The following is a 25,638-nucleotide window of genomic DNA, read 5'->3' on the forward strand; positions in this document are numbered from 1 at the left end:
TTAGTTTTTGTAAATAGCCAGTCAAACATTTTCCACTTTTCTTAACGAGAGTTTCTATTTTGTGTTTTCTCTTTTCTGTAGGAGCGAACAAGCAGGGAGGTGGTAAATGTGACTCAGCTAGTTATTCCTGCAGAGTTGGGAGGATTGTTACAGGCCACAGCAGGTTATAACAATTTCCCAGTGTGTCTTCCTTATTATTAATAATGTTTGCTGAGGCAAAATCACTATTATTATTACTGTTCAAGCTTTGTTCAAAACCTTTAACCCAATCAAACTGTGGCACATAGCTTTTCCCCCACTGTTTATGCTACAGATGTGAATGATACCTCAAATCATGCTGCTGGTTAAGGAGAGATGTGCTATTATTTAGTTTTTTACTATATTATTTTGACAGAGTGCTCTGACTTACAAAGTAATTGAAATTGTGAAAATGGAAAGATGAGCTTTACTTTTCTGACAGCAGATGATAAAAATGAATTTCAAATTGATCTAGTAAGCAACCACCCAGAACATCCTTACAACTTAGGTATATTTTAGTTAACTAAAACTAAAATAAAAAATAATTAAAACTAGATAGACATATTGGTTGCACTTTATTTTACAGTACGTGCACTTTCAATGTACTTACACACAAGTACTGAGTAGTGTAAGGTAAATACATGGGTTAAGTTAAGGTTTACGGATAGGTTCAGGGTTAGTACATAGTTAGTTTCATTACTACCGTAAGTACATAGTATGTTCATTCGAAACAGGACTGTAAACTAAAGTGGTACCGACATATTAAACAAAAAATAAAACAGACAAAAATACACAACAAAATTTCTAAAACTAAAATTAAATCAGAAAATATAATAATGAAAACTAATTAAAAAATAATAAATATTAAATAACACTCAATGCAGTACCAATCAGATTTTGCATTCCTCCCATTATAATCAACAAAGCTGTCTAGTTTGTAATGTTGCAGTTGAAATTTAAAAAAATATGCACAGACATGATGCAAAACTAGGCATTACTTTACCTAACAATTTTGAAATAATATTAAACCTATGTTTTGCCTTTTGTTTTGTTTTTAGCTGGAAGGGAGCGTCATTCAGACTGCTTGGCTCTGGTTCAGGCTCCTAGAATACAGACGGACCCCCAACTCACTCTTCCACTGGACATCAACAACTATTTGATGACCAAATATATACGCTCACATTTCAGGGTGAATGTCCTGCCTGCTAACACACACACACTCATAATACTCACGATTCACTCACATTAAGGACATAATGCAGTACATTTTGTCTATATTTTTTCTTTCTTTTGTATAGGAATTGCAGTTCGGGATGCTAACAGCACCGCTGGAGAACTCACTGACCCGTCTAGAAGATGATCTGAAACAGGATGCTCTAGATGTGTTTATACTGGTAATGTTACCTTTACCATAAATCCAGTCTCATTATCAGTCCCCCTTTGTAAGTCTCTTAGCAGTTTGTTAGTGAATTTTCATATCTGTTTTGATTGACAGATTTTGAGGTTCATGGGAGATCCAAACCTGAATGGAGCTCAAGAAAACCTGTTTGGAAATTATATCATTCAGAGAGGCCTTGCCACTCCACCAATCAGAGACGAGATCCTAGCGCAGATAGCCAATCAGGTGTGGCGGAATGAAAACGGCAGAAATGCAGAGAGAGGCTGGCTGTTGATGGCTGCCTGTTTGAGCTCCTTTGCCCCATCTGAGAAGATGGAGAAGTATCTGCTAAAGTGAGAGATTGCACAACTGAAAATATAAACACACGATTCAAAACTTTGGTGTCTCTTATGCTCACCAAGGCTGCATTTATTTAATTAAAAATAAAGTAAAACATTAATATTGTGAAATATTATATTATTACAATTTAAAATAACTGTTTTCTATTTTAATGAATTTTAAAATATAATTTATTATATTTTGTGATGGCAAAGCTGAATTTTCAGCATCATTACTCGAGTCTACAGTGTCACATGATCCTTCAGAAATCATTCTATTATGCTGATTTGCTGCTTAAGAAACATTACTTACTGTATCATTAATCTAATGCAAATGAAATGATTAATTTCTTTAAAAAAAAATCTTACTGAACCCAAGTCAAAGTTTTGTTTTGTACAACAATGCAGTAGTTTTAAGCTCTGTTAAGGGACATGGAGCTAGAGCCAATGTGAGATTTAGCAGTTAAATAACTGTCTCTCCCTCTGTCTCTGTCAGATTTGTGTCAGACTATGCTCTGAATGGCTTTAAGGCTCTGTGCCAACACAAACTCATCCAAGCCATGCAGAAATCCCACCTAGTCCCTGAAGCATCTCGAACATATCCTCCATCCCTGCTAGAGTGGACTGCCACCCGCAAGAAAGCACACATGGTTCTCCAGGTGCACTGTTTTGATGGTAAGACCCTATTAGTGTTTTCTTACATGTGTAACAAAGTAAAGAGGATAAATGTACACCGTGAACAAAACAGCATCGTTAACTATGAGCAATATTTCAGCAGATTTCAGACTAATACTGATTTTTATCATCTTTTCCTGTTCAGGCTCATTTAGGACGGTGCCACATTACTTCAGATTTGCTTTTTAAACTCGAAGAATAATATGGATAAAAAATTCCTAGAAATAACACTAATAACTAATAACTCAAAAATTTTAACTAAATATGTTTTCCATTGAGTGTATCACATGTTACTGCCTCAAAAAAATTATTTTTGCATTTCATGCATGACATACATCCTCAATCATTAAATATGGCCAAATTATCCCAAAATCGTCCCAAATTCTAAAAGTACTAGAAGTTACTAATACTAAAAGTTACTGGATCAACCGACAATAATTTCCAGTGCTGCAAGCTACCTTTTTGTTAAATTTCGCCATTTTGAATTTAAAATATAGGCTATAATTACGTGATTCATAAGTTGTAACTGAATATGACAAGCCACAATGTTTCCCACCAGATATAAGTGGTGCTGTTTCCCCTCTTTTTATATCCCCTCTATTTATTTAAATAGCACTTTATACAATACACATTGTTTCAAAGCAGCTTCACGGTAATAAACTGATTCATAACAGAATCAGTGATGCAAACTTCATCAAATATTAGACAAATTCAAATTCTGCTGCTCTACAGATGACAATAGTGTATTTTTCAGCTGAGGTCAGTTCAATGTTGATTCAGTTCAGGTCTGTTTAAAGATCATCAATTATGAAACTAGTTCAATTCAGCAAGAAGCAGCTCTGCAGAATACAATAGTTATGTTATTCATCTCAAGTCAGTTCAATAACAGTGTCAATGTTGTAAAATTCATCAATTATGAAACAAAGTTGATTCAGCTATAAAGCAGCTCTACAGAAGACAGTAGTGTCATCATCCAGCTCAATTCAGTTCGAGTTTCTGTTCTCGTCCAACAGTGTCAGTGCACTCTCTCTCTCTCTTGCCTCAATTTCCTGTCCCACTTTCTGCTGTCTCTCTCAAATAATGCTAATGTCAGGTCAGGAGGCAAATCAGGACTGGTGTCATCTGTCTATCCTTTCCTCTAATCTATTTAATCTCTTCTTCTGTCATTCTCTATATCTTTCTTTCAGCCTCTCCTCTTTCATCTAATCTTGCTCACTCTCTCTGTCACTCTGCTTTATTTTACTCCTCCTCTCATCCAGTTACACTGTCTCTCTGTCCTCGCCTGTTTGGGCTGGAGCAGATTAGTAGATATGTGATAGTGTGTGTGTGTGTGTGTGGGTGTGTGTGTGTGTGTGTGTGTGTGTGTGTGTGTGTGTGTGTGTGTGTGTGTGTGTGTGTGTGTGTGTGTGTGTGTGTGTGTGTGTGTGTGTGTGTGTGTGTGTGTGTGTGTGTGTGTGTGTGTGTGTGTGTGTGTGTGTGTGTGTGTGTGTGTGTGTGTGGACGAGTGTGTGTGTGTGCTGGTAGAGATAAGATGGTCAGTCAAATTATCTTGACTACTCTTTCCACCCGTCAGTTCTCTTACAATTACATAACCATTACAAGCTACAGGTATTAATGACCTCTTATTGGAGATTTTTCTCCTGTGTGTTGATCACAATATCATCTTTTAACAAGTCCACATATTAAGGTCTGGGTAAAATAGATGGTAAGAAAACAACAGATCTCAGTTCTGCAGGAGAAATAGGCAAAAACAAAGATCAGAGTGACTTTGACAAGGGCCAAATTGTTATGGTAAGGCAACTGGGTCAGAGTATGTCTGAAACTGTGAGAATTTACCAAAAGTTCAAGGTGTTGCCCTGGCCTCCAGATTCCCCAGATCTCAATCTAATTGAGCATCTGTTGGATGTGCTGGACCAACAAGTTCGATCCACGGCAGCTCCACCTTGCAACCTACAGGACTTTGAATGATCTGCTTCTATTGTCTTGGTGCCAGATACCACAGGACACTTTCAGAGGTCTTGTAGAGTCAATGTCTTGGCGGGGTAGGCGCTGTTTTGGCAGCACATGGAGGAACAACAGCATATTAGGAAGGGGGTTATAAGTCAGGTGTTTTGGCTCATCGTATATACAGTGTATATATATATATATATATAAAAAAATAATAAGTCATGGGAATAAATTCTTAATTTGTTGCTACAATTTCTGGCTTTCACATGTCATATGTGGGGCTCCGTGTTAGATGATCTCACAGATATGGATTCTTTTTCAAAAAATATTTGTTTTTGTTCATCCGAAGAAATAAAGTGGCATGAGTGTATCTCAAATTGTATACTATCCCCAGACAGCAACATAGTGTCGGCCCAGATCCGGGCCACATCTGGTACATTTGGATTCAACGCTATGTGGGCCAGATCTGGGCCGACACTATGTTCCCACTGTCTGGGTCTGTATTTTATAGAAATGGAAACTCCATTCTGTTTAGGTTGAGAAAGCAATCTGACCTATGATTTTCACCTGATTTTCACCTGGAACACAAAAAGGATAGATTTAGACTGGGAGGAAGCCCAGACCTGTTCATGACTATGGCATGAACTATATGACTATATGCCTGACTATGGCATCTAGAGACCATAATAACAGAGGGACTTGGGTTTGGGGCTTTTTTGATTTGAGTTTTATTTGATTATCTCTTTGTAGGTGTCTCTTTTCTGTGTCCTGTCCATTCCTGGACCAATGGAGAGGGCCTTGCAGGAGACGTTCTACAACACAGGTGATTTTTTTCCCCACTGAATTTTACTTGAAAATACAGCATCTTAAGGCTGGATTTCTTTACACAGATTTTTACAAAGATTACAAAGTACGCAAGTTGCTGGAAATCAGAGCCAATCTGCAGATTTTAGGTAGTCGGATTTGTATGATCACGAAGTGTATGATGGGCACAGACTCCTTTTTTTTTTTTAGCTTCAGACTTTGATTTCATCCAGTATGGGGATTACAAACATTTTTGATATTTTGAGCTGATTTCAGAACACACACTGTTTTCATTCGTTACACATCTTCTAGCAACGAGGCACACTTTTCTGCTTGAGTTTGTTGTCTTCAGAATGACTTGAAAAGTCTGTTCAATTGTGATCCTCAGTCGTTTAGTGTATGATGCCCAGTTATTCTCTGTAACCATTTACAAAGTCAGCAAGTATATACAGTAATGCATGGTGTGTTGTCTAGTATATTCCAGCCTGTAGTGTCAGTAACATGGTATTGTCCATCCTGCAGGGGCGTGTCCACTGAGAGTCGATGGGGTTGGTCCGTTCTGATGAAGGAGCTGGCGCAGTGGGTGGAGTTAGAGGGTCACGATTATGTTCTCGATCTGGTGTGTGACCTGGAGCTGCTGCCAGACTTCCCTAAACAGAAAACATACTTCATCATCTCTACTGAGGACCCCAGCAGGGCACGACCTAACGCGAGCATGTATGTATGCATCCCAAAATATTTAGTTGCTCTCCCATGTTTCAGTTGTAGTGCATTGTTGTGACAATGTTTAATACATACGTTGGTATGCAGAAGTCTCTTTGGCAGTGGATTTGAAGGGGATGAGGAGGGGCCGCTCTCGTATGCCAACCGAACGAGCGCCATTGCAACCAACAGCTTACCGATTTCTGAAGGCCACTACAGTCTGGGTAGCCTCCTTTTTCAGTCTTTTAAATGAAGCACAACATACACTTGTTCCTAAGTGAAACAACATAAAGTCATTGACCCTTCTCAATCTGATTGCCCGGTGATTGTTATTCCACCAGTAGGCCTAGTGGTCTGTCTCATGAGTCATGAATATCCAAGCATAACCTCAAGAAACAATAAACTACAGCCCCTGCGTTAATCAGTTGTAGCAGATCTACAAGCCTGCTTGTAAAGTAGAATCAGATACACACAGAATGGCTAGATTACATACAGCTAAACTAACCCCGTTGGTGTTCATGTAACCTTTCTGTGTGCATGTCCAGAGGATGAGTAACATTATACAGGTTTAAGAGGTCTTGCAAGGGTGAAATGTTCAGGTCATTGATCATTAATAATGTTTTTGAGGCAGTGGTTTGTTCTACCAGTGTTATTGACTTCACTTGGCATATTTCGAATTTTGGGTTAATGAACACATGAGAAAATTGTTTTGATTATCCTTTTCTCTGATCCTCTTTAAGAAAAAATCAAAAATCACGGTCATGTGACAATATATTAATCTGTCTGGCATCTGAAATTTCAAAACACTTCTTTTACAGCTTGGTTTCCATGAATTCTCTCTTTTTTAAGTAGGTGACAGTATATTTTAATAGTATAATGAACTATGTTTGCAATAGATTAGATTCTTCATTCAATGATTTCTTTAATACACTTCTGTTCAAAAGTTTGGGGGCAGTAATATGTTTTTGAATGTCTTTGAAAGTCTCATTTGCTCACCAAGGTTGCATTTATTTTAAATGACAGCTTTCTATCTTTATATATTTTCAGCATCATTACTCTAGTCTTCAGTGTCACATGATCCTTCAGAAATCATTCTAATATGCTCATTTTCTGCTCAAGAAACATTTCTTAGTATTATCTATGTTGAAAACAGTTGTGTTTTTGGGGAAACCGTGATGCAATTTTTTAGGATTTTTTGATGAATAGAAAGTTCAAAAGACAATTTTTTTTTGAAATATAAGAATCTTTTGTAACATTAAATGTCTTTACTGTGACTTTTGATCAATTTAATATGTCCTTGCTGAATAAAAGCATTAATTTTCTTTAAAAAACAAACAAAACAATCGGTAACACTTTAGTTTAGGGTCCAATTCTCACTATTAACCAGTTGCTTATTAACATGCATATTACTAGGATATTGTCTGTTTATTAGTACTTATAAAGGACACATTAATGCCTTATTCTGCATGACCATATTCTACATCCCTTATTTCTACCAATACCTAAAACTAAAGTGTGACAAAACAATCCTACTGACCCCAAACTTTTAAACGGTAGTGGATCTTGGGATGTATTTGCTTCTTATACTTAAATTTTTTTAATAATAATTTGCCTAAGGAATCTTACAGCAAACCAAGATGAAGATACTTTTTTTGTACTATTAATCATAAATTCCTGTTACCACTTCCACTTTATCCTTATTTTTTTTCACACTCTCTCTCCTGTCTCTTTCTGTCTTTATCAGACTCAGAACCATCCTATGATGCCACTCATCGCGGGATGGACCGGTATTTGGACAGCCTCTTTGACCCAGTTCTGTCTGATGGAACTGGGGTACGGTGACACCTGATTACCTCACACACACAAATGTCAATTAACCCCTAATGTGTGTGTCATGAGAGCAAGAGAATGAAAGATTGCTTTACAGGGTTACTGTAATTCTCAGTCTCATTTATGTGTTGGTTTGTGTGTGTGTTTGGCTGTGCTTCCTATGATCGTTTTACACAGAGCACTAGGAAAAAAGTTAGCAAATGAGTGTGTAATTTTTTAATGAGGCTTATCCCACATGCAGAGAGAGACGGAGACCAAGAGTCATGCACTAAACTACACACCTTTAAATCAATGACATTTCTCTGTTATAGAAACAGATTAATGCAGTAAAATATGTGTGAAAGCATGGTCTGACTCTCTGTGTGGCTGAAGCCCTACATTTGATTTATTATTTAATATCTTGTTTCACTCAGAAATACATTATGAAAGAAAAAATAGGTTGTTTAACTTCTTTCATGGAATGCAAATATAGCTTTTATTGGAGTGTTAAACAATTTTTTCACTATTTCAACCCAAATATATGATACTAACACAAAGAGTCCTATTCACCCAGTGTGGGTTTTTAACCTTTACAGCATAAAAACCATAATGATGCTGTTGGAAAACGACATTGTCTGATCTTTTTACTCCAGAATGGTGTTAATGCATATTAGCTGGACTAATTTTAATATTTTTTTTACTTTCTGAAGTATGCGGTCTTTAGTAACTAACTGGATTATTCTTTTATATGTAGGACCTTGATGCTTCAGTTTTGTCTGGTAGGATGAAGGGTGGAGGAGGTGTAGGTGGCGATGAAGCGCAGTCCCCTGCTAGAGTCACTCTTCAGCCTGGAGGTAAACACACATTCACTTTCACACATTCTCTGCTGAGAAGTCCAGCTTAAAAGAGCAGGAATTTCTTTGCTGGTCCAGGCTGGTTTATGCTGGTTTTGTTGCTGGACTACCGGCAAAACTTATCCAATTGTTTCTGCATACATACAGTACACTGTGTGAAGTACAGTTATATATAGACCATTTCAAAGGCTATTCATCGGTTTAATCTCAACTTCCTTATCTTTTATATATATATTTATTTATTTATGTTTCACAAAATTTAACTCGCCCAGCTCTTTAAAGATGCCAAACTTTTTTTCAGCGTATGCACACTCTGTATACTTGCGTAGGGCAATACATACTATATAGTATATCTTATCTGGTTGATTGCTTGTATCTTCTATATTAGAACTAAATTATCACCCAGCTTTAACCTACAAAATGTGGCTATAAAGCATAAAGATTATTAAGATATGATAAACATTCTGCTTTGAAACAATATGTTTTGTGAAAAGCTCTATACAAATAAATTTGACTTAATTTTACTGCTGCTTGACCAGATTCGTTAGTCAAGTCAAGAAGCCTGGCAGAGACACCAGCTCACCAGAATCCCAACCAGCTATGCTGATCTTTTAAACTGGACTCAATTATGAATGCTCACATACTTGCACATAATTTAATGATATGATGGGCTGTGTGTGTGATATTTTTCTGTTATGTGTATTTTGCAGCAGTGAGAGTTCTGCCACCCATACCAGGCACTTCAGTCATGCCCAGAATGCCAGCGGTGTCCCCAGTGCCAGGTATTTCTAATTAAAATGCCATCAGCTTTACAGGGCTTGGAGTGATGGACCAGTATTCAGTATTGTCTTTTAATTCTTCCCCTCAGACCAACAGCAAACTTTCCTGGCCCAACAGCAACAGACCATCATCAACCAGCAAGCCGTCATTATGGTAAAACAATAATTCTCCCAAAAATGAAATTCACATTTACTCATCCTCATGTTGTTTCAAACTATTTGACTATTTCTTTAAAGTGATGCTTTTTTTTGTAGTTGTTTTTTTAAGAATTATTTCAGGATGAGTAAATTATGACCGAATTTTCATTTTTGTGTAAACGATTTTATTTAAACAAAGTCCAATAGAAGAGAGCGCATCTAAAGGAGAAGTATCCAGTCAAGGTACTCTATGGTCCAGGTATTTTAGTGGTCCATCAAAGAAAACTTTAGGATGACCATGGCACTCTTTAGAATTAAAAAGCCTTTATTATCAGATGGCTATACAAAAAAACTAAAAACTCTCCAACGCGTTTCGGCCCATGCCTTCCTCAGGGAGAGCAACACAACAACCTCAACCTCACAGGTGCAAGCAGTTTCATTCATTAAGATGTCTGATTAGTTAACAGTTGTCATGTGATCACCATCTCTTTGCAGCATTAAACATGTTTTTAGTTTTTAGAAGTTTTTAGATTTTTTGTATTTAGCCATCTGATAATAAAGGCTTTTTAAGTGCCATGGTCATCCTAAAGTTTTCTTCAATAATATATAAAAAAAAAATTATTGGCAGGGGCTATTTGGAGTTAGTGTAAATAGCCCGGGGCTATTTGCACTTAGTGTAAATAGACACTCCCTTTTTTTTTTTTTTTTTTTTTTTTTTTTTTAGTTAAGAGTTATTATTGTTAACTAAAACTAAATCCATACAAAAAATATCAACTTTATTTTATTTTATCTAATTTCCAAGTCAACATTTCTCATTTTAGTTTAACTTGAAATACTAAAATAACTCAAACTAAATAAATTAAAACTAATAAATTAAGATTTAAAAAACTATATAGAATTTTTTTTTATTATTATACTACAAATGACAAAAACAAATACAACAAAATGACAAAAAAATTAAAATTAAAATTAAATATTAACAAAATTAAATTTAAAATAAAAAGTAATCTAAACCAGTGTTCATTTAGTATCATTGATATACTATTATAGTTTTTATTTTGTTTGTCTTTATTTATTATTCATTTTTTCTTTTTTAATGTTTGGTTACAGGTTTTCTGTTACATTTTGACATATTTTGATATGTCAAATAAAAAAAAAAGTTGTTACATGTAAAATTGTATGCCTTTTCAATCAGACTGCAATTAATACATGACATAATACAACATGACAACATATTTAAAAATGTCCCTTTGACCCAAAGACAAAAAAAAAGACTAAAGGCCCGTTCACACCAAGGACGATGTCGATAACTATAACAATGACGAAAAAGATATAGTTCTAAAAATCGTTCTAAATATAAAAGAATATCCACATCACATGTCCACATCACAACGAAAAGATAACGGCACAGGGAAACAATTTTTTTTCTAGCTGATGAACAATGAAAACAATGACAGTCAGAATCCATCCTACTTTAAAGATCTCAAGCATTTAAAGCGGCAAACGACAAAATTGCAGCGCATTCTTATAATAATCAGAATTATATCGTCCACTGGTGTGGACGCTAATATAGTTATCGTTATAGTTATTGCTCTTGGTGTGAACTGGTTTTCAAGTGTTTTAAGTAACCTTGTGTCTCTTGACTGTCCCTACATCTTCAGGCTCAGCATATGACCATGCAGGCGATGGCTATGGTGACCAGTCCAGTGTCCAGTCCACCAATGTCTCCCCTCACCAGCCCCCCAACCAGTCCTCCTCCTACCCCTTACAGCACTCTGCCACCCAGCCCATACCCCGACATCCCTCCCAGCCCCTACGCAAACATCCCCCTCAGCCCCTACGCCCCATTTCCCCTGTCCGCGTACACAAGCCCTCCAGTGACCCCCCATCCGGCCGTCGCCTCCACCTCCATCTACGCCACCCCCAGCACCTTAGAGGGGCAAAGTGAGCCCATGAAGAAGAATAGCCCCCCAACACCACAGCCGCAGAACACCAAGACTACACAGGTGCCCAAGTGTTGATATCATCTAGTTTATACTGTAAACTTGACATTGTGTCCTAGGAATATTGTTGACTCTTTTGACCAATTGCTCATGAAGTTCCTCATTTGCTGTGGATAAAAGCATCTGCTAAATCAATACATGTAATGTAAATATAAATACCCTACCATTTAAAAGTTTAAGGTCAGTAAGGTTTTTTTTAAAGAAATGTTATTCTGCATGGAAGTATTAAATTGATCAAAAGTGACAGCAAATAAATTTGTGAAAATTGTGATATTACAAAAGATTGCAGGAAATAAATGCTGTTCTATGGAACTTTCAATTCATGAACGAATTCTGAAAAACTTGCATCACGGTTTCCTCAAAAATAAAAGAAGCACAACTGTTTTCAACATTAATAATAATAATAATAAATGTTTCTTGAACAGCCAATCAGCATATTAGAATGTTTTCTGAAGGATCATGTGTTTTACATTTTTAAATATATTAAAATAGAAAACAGTTATTTTAAATTGTAATAATATTTCACAGTATTACTCTCTTTAATGCATTTATTATCAATTAAATGCAGCTTTGGTGAGCATCAGGGAGTTCTTTCAAAAACATTTGTAAAAATCCTACCAACCCCAAACTTTTGAACTTTATACAAGCGTGAAATCAGTTTGTGTAATTCATTTTATATTTTTATATTAGTTAAAGACTATATTGAAAACATTTTAAAAACTGGTTCATGAAAGTTAATATAATATGGTTGATAGTGGTGCTTTTTTTTTTTTTTTATGTTCATGTCTTTTATTGATTATTGTCATTAATACTGTATCTTTTTCATATTACGCTGCAACTTAATTGCTTTTAATTGCACTTTGATTTATTGTAATTAACTTTTAGTCACTTATATGTATCTAATCTGTGTATCTGTTTAACTGCTGATTATATTTTAATATAAGAACTGTGGATAGGGTGACCAGACGTCCCGAAAAATTCGGGACAGTCCCGAAATCTAAACTGTTGTCCCGAATCCCGAATCTGGCCCTAATTGTCCCGAAAATTATACTAAAGCAAAATCTTGAGTAGTTATTGTCTGATAAACATTAAAAACCCATACCCCCCCCCCCCGTCCCGAATTTCAGCCAATCTCATCTGGTCACCCTAACTGTGGATGATTTGTTATCTTTGGCTAAATGATTTTCAGGCTGCCTCATCTAATGGGACATTAGGGAAGAAACAAGCCCCCGCTGCACCAATTAAACTTGACAGCAGGCCTGCTAAAAAACATGGTGTGATTGCATTTAATATAATAATGCCCAACAATTGAAATAAATAAATTTTCTGTAACTTCTATATATTCCAACTTTTTCTTTCTGTCTCTCAGCTCCTGTTGCGGTCACGGGTCCCATGCGTTCTGCTCCGGCTCCTGCCACAGAGGTGGTGAAATATTCTGTCTCTAACTCTGAGCACATTGTTCCCAGCCACAACATTAAAGACATCATTAAACAGTATCAAACCCCGGACCCAGAACCTGTGCCGCAGAGACAGAGGTGGGTTACCTGTGCATTTGCTCTTATGTGTCATGCAATCAGATTATTTTATTATTATTATTCTTAACTCAAAGGATGGCATGCGTTTGTTGGCAGGCGAGATGGGAAAGGTTTTGTCAAGAAGTTGAACCCACATGATGAGGCAATGCAGATCCTAAAAACACAGATGGACAATCCACCTCCTCCAGAGGTGTGTATGTTTTCCTATTTGTGTCTACCTCTCTCACTTCTGTACTATCCATTTAAAGCGTGTCTGAGCTATTAAAGATTGCTAGCTAATAACTAATCATTTAAAGAAAATCAAGTTTTTAATGTTTTTTTTTATATGTCTATGTGGTGTTTTTAATATGCTTTAAAGGCATAGTTCACCCAAAAAAAAAAATTCTGTGATTAATTACTCACCCTCATGTTGGGTTCCAAACCTGTAAGACTTTCGTTCATCTTTGGAACACAAATGAAAATCTTTTCAATGAAATCTGAGCAATTTCTGTCCCTCCATTGACAGCTACGCAACTACCACTTTGACGCTTCAAAAAGTTCATAAAGAGATGCAACTAAATCCATATGATGTCAGTAGTCACCCTGAAGCTAAGCGGAGTTGAGCCTGGTTAGTACCTGGATGGGAGACCTCCTGGGAAAACTATTGCTGCTGGAAGAGGTGTTAGTGAGGCCAGCAGGGGGCGCTCACCCTGTGGTCTGTGTGGGTCCTAACGCCCCAGTATAGTGACGGGGACACAATACTGTCAAAGAGCTCCGTCCTTCAGATGAGACGTTAAACCGAGGTCCTGACTCTCTGTGGTCATTAAAAATCCCATGGCACTTCTCATAAAGAGCAGGAGTGTAATCCCGGTGTCCTGGCCACATTCCCTCCAGTGGCCCTTGCCAATCATGGCCTCCTAATAATCCCCATCCATTGAATTGGGTCTATCACTCTCTCTCCTCTCTCCACCTATAGCTGGTGTGTGGTGAGCGCACTGGCGCTGTTGTACTGTGGCTGCCGTCGCATCATCTAAGTGGATGCTGCACACTGGTGGTGGTTGAGAAGAGATCCCCTGATATGATTGTAAAGCGCTTTGGGTGTACCGTAGTACATATGAAAGCGCTATATAAATGCCTCATTCATTCATTCATTCATTCATATGAATTGAGCGTGGGTTTTTTTATTATGGTGAACAGATTGAATTTGCTTTTCTTTCTTTATACTCATTCCTGGTCGTATTGCGCACAAAATGTTTGTCTTCGCAAAACACAACATCTTGTGCTGTGTGTAACTGTTTGTGTAGAGAAAGCCTCCCACTCCAGCCGCTGTGTCCAGAGATGGAGGCCTCAGACCAACTAAAAGCAGCAAGAAGAAAGCACCAGAACCACCACTGACTTTACCACCACCAGGTGAACAACACAAACACACACACACACACACACACACACACACACACACACACACATCGCTTACAACAGATATTATGGTATTATCACAGTTTTAGCTCTTTTTGAGCACTACCTTGATGGTATTACCATGGTATTCTCTAAATACTATAGCAAATGAATATGGTAATGATATAGTACCAATGGTACGATAACCAAGTATAACCATCTTTTTGTAAGGGATACACACTATTGTTCAGAAGGATTTTTAGTAACTAATACTTTTATTCAGCAAGGATGCATTAAATTGATATAAAGTGACAGACATTTTTAATGTTACAGAAGATTTCTATTTAAAATAAATGCTGTTCTTTTGAACTTTCTATTCATACAAGAAACTTGAAAAAATGTGTCATGGTTTTCACAAAAATATTAAACAGCAAAAATGTTTATAGATCTATATATCAGCATATTAGAATGATTTCTGAAGGATCATGAAGGAGTAATTATGCTGAAAATTCAGCCATCACAGAAATAAGTTAATTTTAAAATATATGAATATAGAAACAGTTATTTTAAATTGTACTAATATTTCACAGTGTTGCCTTTTTTACTGTATTTTTGATCAAATAAATGAGCAAAACAGACTTCTTTCAAAAACATTAGAAAAAACATCTTACCCACCCCAAATTTTGGATAGCAGTATACATACTGTATATAATGCATACCGTATGTCCTCAACCATCTCTATTTCTCCATCTGTCATACACACACACACACACACCAGTGTCCCGAGATCTTCCAGTGGAATCTGAGAGCATCCAAACACAGCTGCAGAGGAGCAGCACAGAGGAGCATTACACCTACACGAACGTCCCCTGGAAAATCTGCCTCAGGAAGGAGGTGTGTGTGTATATTGTATGTTTTGTAGATCATCTTGAACACAGAACAGTTTCAGCACTAATGCTGCTGTACACATTGTTGTAGGTCTTCTACCCCAAAGACAGCTGGAACCATCCGCTAGTGCTGAACCTCATATTCAAACAGGTGAGGCGAACTCCACTCATGGCCTTCATAATATAATTTGCTTTGATGAATAGAAAGTTTGAAAGAATAGCATTTATTTGAAATATTTTTTTTGTAACAATGTTAAAGTCTTTACTGACTCTTTTGATAAATTTAATGCACATGCTGAAAAATAAAAACGTACAGATCCCAAACATCTTTTTTTTATATATTTTAAAATTTGGCAAATACATTGCTTTTCTCTCTTCATTTTCTCTCTTCATTCCATATTTTTGTAATTTCTCACCTTTAAATGATGTTTTTCAGATTGTCAATGACACATTTACCGAGGCCTGTGTGCGCATTACTAAAGAGGAGAGACAGAAGATGAAATCCTTGTTTGGTGAGGAAGGAATTGATTTATAGTTACATTTATTTTCTATGTGGAATCATTTTGCCCATGGCATGTTTAGTTTAATGTTTTTGATGACTACACTGATCTGTTACTATGATATGTGTGTTTATTTCATAGCTCAATATGGCATCGAGCCGAACACAGATGTTCCGGATGAGACTGTGAAGAAAGCTGTGGTTGCTGCTGCCAGGGAATCATGGGAGATTTATTTTTCTCGCCTTTTTCCTGCCTCTGTGAGTTCCTTTTGCTGGCAGACTTTTAGTATGAATTCAGTTTATGCCTGATATGTCACCAGTGTGTGTGTGTGTGTGTGTAGGGCAGTGTGGGAACTGGAGTGCAGGTGTTGGCAGTGTCTCACTCTGGGATCAAACTTCTAAAGACAGTGAAAAGCAGCTCTGCAGCTCCAGACTACTTCAGAGTGCTCCGTCCGTACAGGTTCGTCATCCATCCAGCCATTTAACCGTCTGTCAGCCAGAAACCTCATAAAGATTGAGTACCACAACTCTCGCTCTCTCCCACAGCTACACAGACATCCTGTTTGTGACCATCCCGTCTCAGAACATGCTGGAGTTTAATCTGATGAATGAGAAACTGATTCTGTTTTCAGCCAAAGCTCCTCAGATCAAACAGATGATTGATCTCTTCATCTCTCATCTTAAGAAGGTACGGAGGTGGCTTTGATTTCTCTTCTTATCATTTCTTAAAGTTACCATGAAACGGGAGTTGCGATATTGTCTTTTCTTCCCGATTGGGATAGAAATGTGAGTGAAATGGCTTCTCGAACAAGAAAAAATGTAGGGCGGGACTGGATTTTGTCTTGATGATTGATTGGATGGTTATGGTTTGCTATTACTGTGATCTCATTTGAGTGACAGGTTGTCCCGCCCTCGTGCCAGATTACAAGGGCGCATTCATTTAAAAAAAGATACATAATTTATAATAAATACTAAATAATAATTAGCCTGGGAAAACCCAGACAACTTCCGGCAAATTTAGATTTGCTCTGCAAGTAGTCTGGCAAAGAGCTCATTCAAGGCCATTTCCATGCCGTGGAAATCGCGGCACCAATCAGAAACGTTGAGGCAGGCTTTGACGATCGCTCTGTTTGGTTTTAGGTCTAGCCTATCCAATTGTGCCCAGAGGCATTTGAGCGACGTCCACTCCGTTGGTGAAGCGCACCAACTTTTAAATGCAGCATTATTATATTCAAATTGCAAACACATGAGGACAGTCTCCATGAAAGACCCACTGGCAGATGAACGTGCTACTACATTTCTCTCCGAAACGGTAGGAAATTAAATTAGATTTAATAGAGGATTTTAACTGTGACAAGATGATTGACAGGGCAGTTTACATGACGGGATGCACACGACAGATCCGTACGATAAAGATGATGAAGTAGTATGTCCAAAAGTTGCCTACTTTTTTGCTACACATTCAAAAGTAAATACATTTTCTTCACAAAAAGAGTACATACTTTTATGGCGTAGTGTAACATAGGTGAATTGGGACGCAGCATATGGCTTTACACATGACGATCGCTCTGATTGGTTTTAGGTCTATCCAATTGCGCCGAGAGGCATTTGAGCGACGTCCATTGGTGACGCCCCTTTGGAAATGATTTGTCTATGGAGCTTTGCCAGACCATAACTCAGTTACTACTGAGAATGGTCTGGTTTTAACCAGGCTAAATAATAATAATAATAAATGAATAATAAATTCCATTAGAAAAAAAAATTCAATTTTGATTTCATGGTGACTTTAAGGTGCTGTTACACTGCCAAAGACGGCTCTGATTTTGTGTTAACATGCAATGCTGTACTTCTGACTTCCTCCGCAGGACTCAGAGTATGTTGTAGCAGAGAGAAACTTCATTACGGAGGACAGAGCTCTTTTAAACTTCCATAAAGGAGATATCATTCGTCTGCAGACCATGGATGGATTAGAAGAGGGTGAGAAATGCAGTCATATACGCACATTAAAATCTATAGGTCTTTCCCACAAGCAGTGATGTCATGCAGTTTTTAGCAGGGGAAAATATTTGTCACCCGAATACAATATATTGCTGATCTCATCCCATTGAGTTTAAGTACACTACCATTCAAACGTTTTTTTTTTTTTTTAAGAAATTAATATTTTTATTCATGCATTAAATTGATCAAAGGTGACAGTAAAGATATTTATAATATATCACAGTTTCCACAAAAATATTAAGCAGCACAACTGTTTTTACCTGTGATAATAAAGAAATGTTTTTTGAGCAGCAAATCAGCATATTAGAATAATTTCAGAAGGGTCATGTGACACTGAAGACTGGTGTAATGATGCTGAAAATTGCATCACAGGAATAAATTACAATTTGAAATATATTAAAATAGATTTTATAGAAATAGAAAATAGAGTTATATAAAATAGTACAAATATTTCACAATTTTACAGTTTTTACTGTATTTTTTATCAGATAAATGCAGCCTTGGTGAGTACAAAATTGTACAACCCCACATTTTTGAACGGATGACAATAACTTTTTTGTATGCAGTGATTTGTTTATTTTTGAGTCCGTAAAGATTAGGAAATTACTCTACAGGAAAAGATTTTAGAATGAGCTCAAAATATTTGCATTCCATCAGGAGGACCAGCAGTTAACCTTGGGACAGGCTTGTCCTTGATACTCCAGGATATCCATGAGGGGGTTGTGTGGGGGTCCCGTACAGTGCATGACTATACTTAAACTGCTGTGCATGCATTTTAGAGGAAGAATTGTGACATTTTCACGGTGTGCATGTGCATTTGTGTTTCAGGTCAGAGTTACGGCTGTGTGGTGAAGAAAAAAGTAATTTACCTCGAGGAGCTAAAGAGAGGCACACCAGACTTTGGTCCGACATTTAACATATTACCTTTTTTATATATATTATTTTGTTTATAGGATGCTTTAAATTGTGTAACAACTTGAAATTAGATATATTTTGTCACATGATGAAAACATTTCTATTAATGCCATTTTTTTAAAAGATGTTAAAAAAAGTGGAATGCAGAAATAATAAGCTGTCATAAACTTATGTTTGTTTTGTTCAGGCTGGAAGTATGGGGCAGTGCAGGGTCGGAGTGGAGCGTTCCCCATGGAGTGTGTGATTCCTGTAGCTGCTCCTGATTTCCTGAGTCTCCCGGCAGAGAGAAGAGACGAGCCGAGGGATAGACAGGGTCGAGTGGCAGCATCAGGAGCCATCGCTCTCGCCGTGGCCTCCACTGCAGCTGCACATGAACTAGGCCCCTCACTGGAGGTATATAAACACAATTTCATTCATGCAGCATATACAAATGCTGATGCCGATATCACTATGACAAGCTGTTTGATGGCTGATATAATGCCAATATATATGGGTCAGATTTACAAACAGCTTGCTCCAGCACAAACACTCTTTTGGAATTAAAAAAACTACTGTCAGGATTTACTAAAGACTCACAAGTGGAAAAGAATAGCACTGAAAAGCAATGGACAGGGTTATTTTTGTGGCTGACCTTATTGCGTATGCATTTGTAGGAGTTTCACTTTCAGATGCAAAATTTATGGGATGAGAGTATTTAAATGAATCACGCAAGGTGATTTAATAAGGTTTGCGCTCATCAATTTACTGGTATTTGTGGCATTATTTACCGCCCAAAAAAGCACGTCTTAAACCAGACGCTAATTTGCGCTGCTCTGGGTAGATTGTGTTGGTCATTATGGAAATAATCCCGCTGTGTCTGTGTGCTTTAATTTGTGTATTGTCTGTAGATCACGCACTCTATTATCTATTTTGGCTCCTGCAATGGGTTGGGAGGCGTCCCATCCCTGTGCGTAGAGCCGACCAGATGAACCAGTTGTTTCCAGTGCTGACGGTCTTGTGCCAGCTGCTCTGCATCCTCCACAGCAACTCCATGTTGTTGGAGGTCGCCCGCAAGGACGTCAAGCCATCGGGTCCGGGGTCTACCTCGTGGTCGTCTCCAGCCTGCGGCCCTCGGATCAAACTGGAGAATGGCTCTCGTCGGATGGTCAGGAGGGAGCCGGAGGACATGGCCGAACCAGCGGGTGCGACGTTGCGCAGCCAGGCAGGATGCTCTGGGCTGGCACGTGCGGGCTCTAAGCACTTGATTGGAAACCCGCTGGGGCCACCTGATGTTCTCGATGGTTCTGAGAGCCCTGCTATCGAAGCCATCTAATCTTGCAGCCAGTGTCTTATTTAAGGGCCAAGTCTCCGAGCCATAAAGCAGGATGGAGAGTACTGCTGAGTTGTAAATCCGGAGCTTCGTCTTGCGTGAGATGGTCTGGTGCCGCCAGAGTGGTTTCCAGAGGGACTGCAGGGCTGACGCAGCCAGGGCTCTTCTGCGGGTAATCTCTGGTTTTAGGTCCCCGTTGTCTGTCACTATGGATCCCAGATACACAAAGTTCTTGACAGGCTCTACAATGTTATTGCCAAGCCGCAGGGAAGGTGGATGCGGTCTGTCACCGACATACATGAACTTGGTTTTCGTCCAGCTCACCTGAAGGCCAAGCTTCTCAGCCTCTTCACTGTATATACCCAGAGCGTCTCTCAGCTGGCTGTAGGACGTGCTGAGCAGGATGGTGTCGTCAGCGTACTCCAGGTCAGTCAGGTGGTAACTGCCGAAGGACACTCCGGGGACCCGCTCACAAACCCTGGACATCAGATGGTCAATTATGCAGTTGAAGAGGTCAGGAGCAGCCACGCAGCCCTGGCGAACGCCACTGGAGATGGGAAACCAGTCTGAGTCTCTGCCGTTGATGCGGACACAGCTCTGAGCGTTGCTATAAAGCAGCTTGAACAGGGCAACAATCTTGAGTGGTGCTCCAAGGGCATGTAGAATACTCCACAGTGAAGTCGTGTGGCAAACGGTGTCAAAGGCAGCCTTCAGATCTATGAACCCGATGTAAAGATGGCGATCTTTACGGAATTCATAGGTCTTCTCTATCAGCAAGCGAACGGCGGAGATTTGGTCTATTGTGGAGCGGTTAGGCATGAAGCCAGCCTGCTGGGGACGGCGGCTGCTTCTGATGGCTGGGAGAGCACGAGTGAGCAAGATCCTGGTAAAGAGCTTGCCGGGGATGGAGAGAAGGGTAATGCCTCTGTGGTTGCCGCAGACTAGCCTGTCACCCTTATGTTTCCAGAAGGGCAAGATGACTCCTCTGGTCCAGTCGCTGGGAAGCCTCTCTGTCTCCCACACCTCATTGAATATGTGGGTAAGCCACTCGATAATGCTTTCACCACCTGATTTTAACATCTCAGCGGTTATTGCACAGATGCCGGGGGCTTTCCTGTTGTTAAGTTTTTCCAGAGCGGCTCTGACTTCCTCAGGTGTGACAGGGTCTGTACTGCAGACAGCACTAGGGGCTGCAGCGTTAGTGGCCGATGAGATGGCGGGATCAGCCGGGGAGGTACCGTGCTGCAGGAGGAGGCTGAAGTGCTCTTTCCAGCGTTCGAGGCAGTTTGCTTCAGTTGCTATAAGGTTGTAGGGCTGTCAACGAATATTCTAAATTCGAATATATATTCGAATAGTTTTAAAAAACAGAAATTCGAACGTGAAAATTAATATTCGAATGTGAATTTCGAATATGGAAAAACACGCCCGCGGAAGCAGAGGCGCGGCTGTCTGCTTTGCGAGTGGGCGCGCGCGCTGCCTGAAGCCTTGTTTATACTTTCGCCTGTCTCCGCAGCGCGAGTCTCCGCAGACTGCGCGCGCACCTCCCCAAACGGACGAGGCGTTTATACTCGACGCGCTCGCCGTTGTACTATTCTTTGAAACGATAGGGGGCGATTCGCGCTCGTGCGGACGCGTCGAGTATAAACAAGACTTGAGGGACAGGTCACACTCGCACTGTCTAGCACAGCGTCACTGCTGAAAGTTGACAGTGCACTAAAAGACAATGGAATAAATTGCAGTCAGTTTTTCCTTTTTTAATACAAGCACCAATAATGTAAGTAGCCTTTTTCTTTTTTAATAGCACTTTATTTTTTATGAACCTCAGGGTAAAAGTTCTTTGTTGTCACATTTCTCGTTTAATACATTTGTTTCAATCACTGAATGAAGCCTGCTATATTTGGGGCAAGAGTCGCGACCTTAAATTGCTTGCACAAAACTCTTGATCAGCACTCAACATGTGCTTATTGTTGTTCATTTAAACCGTTATGAGCAGAGAGAGCGAGGGCGCGAGAGAGAGAGAGAGTGCCTGCGAGTGAGCGAGACTGAGGTCTGCGGTCTTGGCCATTAGTTTACTTGGTTTTGTGTTGGTAATACATTGTCAAATATGTTTAAACTTAAATTAACTACCTATACAAGTTATGTATGTCTCTTTGTATTAATTTGTCCTGTTATTGACGTAATGCGCGTCATTGAAAAAATGCGCAACCAGATGTTCGAATAGTTCGAATATTCGTGTGTTTTTTAGAGGGAATATTCGAACGTCATTTTTGAGCAATTTTGACAGCCCTATAAGGTTGCCATCAGAATCTTTCACCAGGGCTGTCTTGATGCGTGGGCCATTACGGGCTTGGCGCAGCAGACTGAAGACACGGCTCATATTGTTGTTATTGGCCGCGGACTCTAGGTGTTTAGATCACGCACTGGGCATCTCAAAATAATTTGCCCTGTTTAGCAAATCTGGCACTGTATGTCATAACATTTAATGTTAGCAAATGATGCGACAATGCAAGTGCACTATTAAAGGCAGGGTAGGTAGGATTTTTCTAAAAAAAAAACATTCCAAATTTGTTTAAACTGTCTTTATATACCAATACATAATTAAAATGTAAGTACTCTGAAAAAGAGAGTATAAAAATCGAGTCTCTGTAGACCTTTTAATCTGCAATAAACACAGCTCATTATTTCCATTCACTCCACCCCTCCCTTCTGAGCTCCTTCCAAAGCCACGCCCCCAAAACACATGAACACGCGACGCCAAACGCTCAGGATCAGCTGGAAGACGCATTTATTTACTTATTTATTTACCTGAGACGATTGGAGAGGAAGGAGCGCAGTGCATGCAGTGACATCATGTCAGAATCACATGTAATAAAATACCTAACTTTATCACTATAAATATAAACAAATAAGATGGCTTTTAGTAGGCTACTCACTATCAAGCTAGCATATCGATACTGGTAAAGTTTAAAATATATTTTGTTTGATTCGGTAACGAGCTATATTTAGGCTATAGGTAACGAGCTATATTTATAAGGCAAAGCTAAAAACAGTTTGCATTGATACACGTTTTTCCATTACCATCAGTTACACTGTGATGAAGGTGAATTTCGTGTAAGATTCATAATAGGCTACGGTGTTTTGCATGTAAGAGTTTCCATGATGAAAACATTGTTGACTCTGAGGACTAACGTTACACTCCGGAGACAAGCCTACCGCATCGTCGGTTCGAGGACAGGTCCGGGGTCGAGGGCGAAGCAGAGGAGGTCGTTCAAGAGTGCGGGCAACCAGGGTCCGAGGAAGTAGTTTTTGCCTTGTTTGCCTTCGCTGACTGCATATGCAGGTGCTTTGAATTTTGAATGCTCTTTCTCTGCCATAATTTTACTCTTCGTAGGTTCCGCGCCTCTCTTGCACTCCTCAAATCAAACGGGTGCGCGCGCATATGGGCAGATCTTGTAGCAACAGTGGTGGTAGCCATGGTTGCGAGAGTGAGTGACAGTCGCCCAAACCAATCAATTGTTTCGTCTCGGATGGAAACAATGAGCTGTGTTTATTGCAGATTAAAAGGTCTACAGTCACTCGATTTTTATACTCTCTTTTTCAGAGCACTTACATTTTAATTATGTATTGGTATATAAAGACAGTTTAAACCAATTTGAATTTTTTTTTTATTTTTTTTATCCTACCTACCCTACCTTTAAAACGTTTTATGCAGTATTACATTTTTTCTTGATCTTTGAAAATAAAAAATGTGAATTTCCGATTTACTACATGGCTGTTAGAAGATATTAGAGTTGAAGTTGAACAAAATGTGTCTGACGGAATATTACTAATATTACATACTCATTTTTATGTCTGTTTTGTGATTGCTAGTCTGATGGTTTAGGGGATTTTGGTGACTCTGAAATTGAGGGCAACATCATTTCGGACAGCCAGTACAACATGGTGGAGTTTGCTAAGAAATATTTCAGAACGTCAAATGGAAACAAGAGGTAAAAGTGATGCTACTGCTATTATAATACAAAAAAAATCCTGGTATTATCTAACACAGGACTGAGTCCAGATGTTGTACTTTTCTTTATGTTACTAGTGATTCATTCAGGGATAAGTCCAAAAAAGGTAAAGGAAACAAAGACCCCGCAGAGATGGTGAAATTCAGCAAGGTACTACGTCCACTATATGCATACGTACATAAACATATAAATACATGTCCACTACAATACATATATACACTACAATTCAAAAGTTTGGGGTCAATATTAGCAAGGATGCATTAAATTGATCAAAAGTGACAGAAAAGATTTACATTTATAATGTTACAAAAGATTTCTGTTTAAAAGAAATGCTGAAAAAAAGCTTGTGGCATTTTTTGATTAAAGAATCTTGAAAAAGAGTGTATTATGGTTTCCACAAAAATATTAAGCACCAAAACTGTTTTCAACATTAATAATTATAAGAAATGTTTCTTAAGCACCAAATTAGCATATTAGAATGATTTCTGAAGGATCATGTGACACTGAAGACTGGAGTAATGATGCTGAAAATACAGCTTTACTATTACAGGAATAAATTGTTAATTAAAACAGAAAATAGTTATTTTAAATTGTATAGTCTCAATATTACTGTTTTACTATATTTTTTATCAAATAAATGGCTTGGTGAGCGTAAGAGACTTTTAAAAAATGCTTTTGAACAGTAGGCTACTATACATATACATGTGTGATACATATACGTGTGTGTGTGTGTGTGTGTGTGTGTGTGTGTGTGTGTGTGTGTGTGTGTGTGTGTGTGTGTGTGTGTGTGTGTGTGTGTGTGTGTGTGTGTGTGTGTGTGTGTGTGTGTGTGTATATACAGTATATATATATATATATAGTATGTACACCACAAACACACACACACATATAAAACTGATGATCTCTTGTTTTCTCCAGAACCCTATCACAGAGTCCCTCATAGACTTCACTGACCCCAACATGAACCGAGTTGCTTCTGAAATTTTCCTAGGTGAGATGAAACATAAATCACAGCCACTCAGTCGGTTTTATTTTTGTTTATTATTCTATTGGAATGCTTCATATCTCAAGATTTATTTCTGTCTGGGTTTGGTTTGTGTGTAGCCATAATGAAGTTCATGGGAGATCATCCACTCAGGGGCCAATCAGAGCAGTTTGTGGTTTGCACCTTCCTTAAGGTAAAGCACTACCTCTCGTCCATAGGACCAGCTGTACTGTTACCCATAGCGCTCATAGACCCCCAGTTGTGTTTGATATATGTTTTAGTTTTAGCTTTAATTTGACTAAAATGCACAATTGTTTTTGTAGTTAACGGGTGAATATGGACTGATGAAGGATGAGGCTTACTGTCAAGTCCTCAGACAGATTACAGCCAATACCAGCTCTAAACCGTGAGATGTTTTTTGTTCATTTGCTTGTTTGTTAGGAATCTGTGTTCAGCTGGTCTGTATGTTAGTGTTGTGTTGTGTTGTGTTGCAGTGACAGCTGTCAGAAGGGCTGGCGCTTGCTCTACATTCTGACTGCTTTTTACCGCTGCTCTGAAGTGCTCAAACCATTCTTACTCAAGTTCCTCAGAGACGTCTGCAGAAGTCCTGAAGTGCTTTTTCATGGTAATTATACATCTCACATATACAGTATTATGTTAGTCTCTAAATTAAAATAATAT

General features: G+C 38.6%; 1 protein-coding gene across 1 annotated transcript in view; it reads left to right on the top strand.

Moving 5' to 3' along the window:
* myo15ab (myosin XVAb) overlaps positions 1-25,638 on the top strand; it is a 58,278-nt gene that overhangs the window by 22,146 nt on the left and 10,494 nt on the right. Inside the window, exons 25-56 of the mRNA XM_082164183.1 lie at positions 82-163; positions 1,077-1,207; positions 1,317-1,412; positions 1,514-1,749; positions 2,231-2,409; positions 5,107-5,179; positions 5,683-5,877; positions 5,971-6,086; positions 7,607-7,695; positions 8,426-8,525; positions 9,236-9,307; positions 9,394-9,458; positions 11,104-11,448; positions 12,635-12,719; positions 12,815-12,980; positions 13,077-13,170; positions 14,264-14,369; positions 15,133-15,248; positions 15,333-15,392; positions 15,678-15,753; positions 15,883-15,998; positions 16,082-16,200; positions 16,287-16,428; positions 17,606-17,717; positions 18,567-18,641; positions 18,841-19,046; positions 23,833-23,951; positions 24,050-24,122; positions 24,891-24,963; positions 25,077-25,150; positions 25,281-25,363; positions 25,452-25,582. Of these exons, the coding sequence (XP_082020309.1) occupies positions 82-163; positions 1,077-1,207; positions 1,317-1,412; positions 1,514-1,749; positions 2,231-2,409; positions 5,107-5,179; positions 5,683-5,877; positions 5,971-6,086; positions 7,607-7,695; positions 8,426-8,525; positions 9,236-9,307; positions 9,394-9,458; positions 11,104-11,448; positions 12,635-12,719; positions 12,815-12,980; positions 13,077-13,170; positions 14,264-14,369; positions 15,133-15,248; positions 15,333-15,392; positions 15,678-15,753; positions 15,883-15,998; positions 16,082-16,200; positions 16,287-16,428; positions 17,606-17,717; positions 18,567-18,641; positions 18,841-19,046; positions 23,833-23,951; positions 24,050-24,122; positions 24,891-24,963; positions 25,077-25,150; positions 25,281-25,363; positions 25,452-25,582 (3,805 nt within the window). The remainder of the gene's footprint in view (positions 1-81; positions 164-1,076; positions 1,208-1,316; positions 1,413-1,513; positions 1,750-2,230; positions 2,410-5,106; positions 5,180-5,682; positions 5,878-5,970; positions 6,087-7,606; positions 7,696-8,425; positions 8,526-9,235; positions 9,308-9,393; positions 9,459-11,103; positions 11,449-12,634; positions 12,720-12,814; positions 12,981-13,076; positions 13,171-14,263; positions 14,370-15,132; positions 15,249-15,332; positions 15,393-15,677; positions 15,754-15,882; positions 15,999-16,081; positions 16,201-16,286; positions 16,429-17,605; positions 17,718-18,566; positions 18,642-18,840; positions 19,047-23,832; positions 23,952-24,049; positions 24,123-24,890; positions 24,964-25,076; positions 25,151-25,280; positions 25,364-25,451; positions 25,583-25,638) is intronic.

This window comes from Leuciscus leuciscus (assembly GCF_965113295.1).
Source record: "Leuciscus leuciscus genome assembly, chromosome: 3".
Taxonomy (NCBI): Eukaryota; Metazoa; Chordata; class Actinopteri; order Cypriniformes; family Leuciscidae; genus Leuciscus; species Leuciscus leuciscus.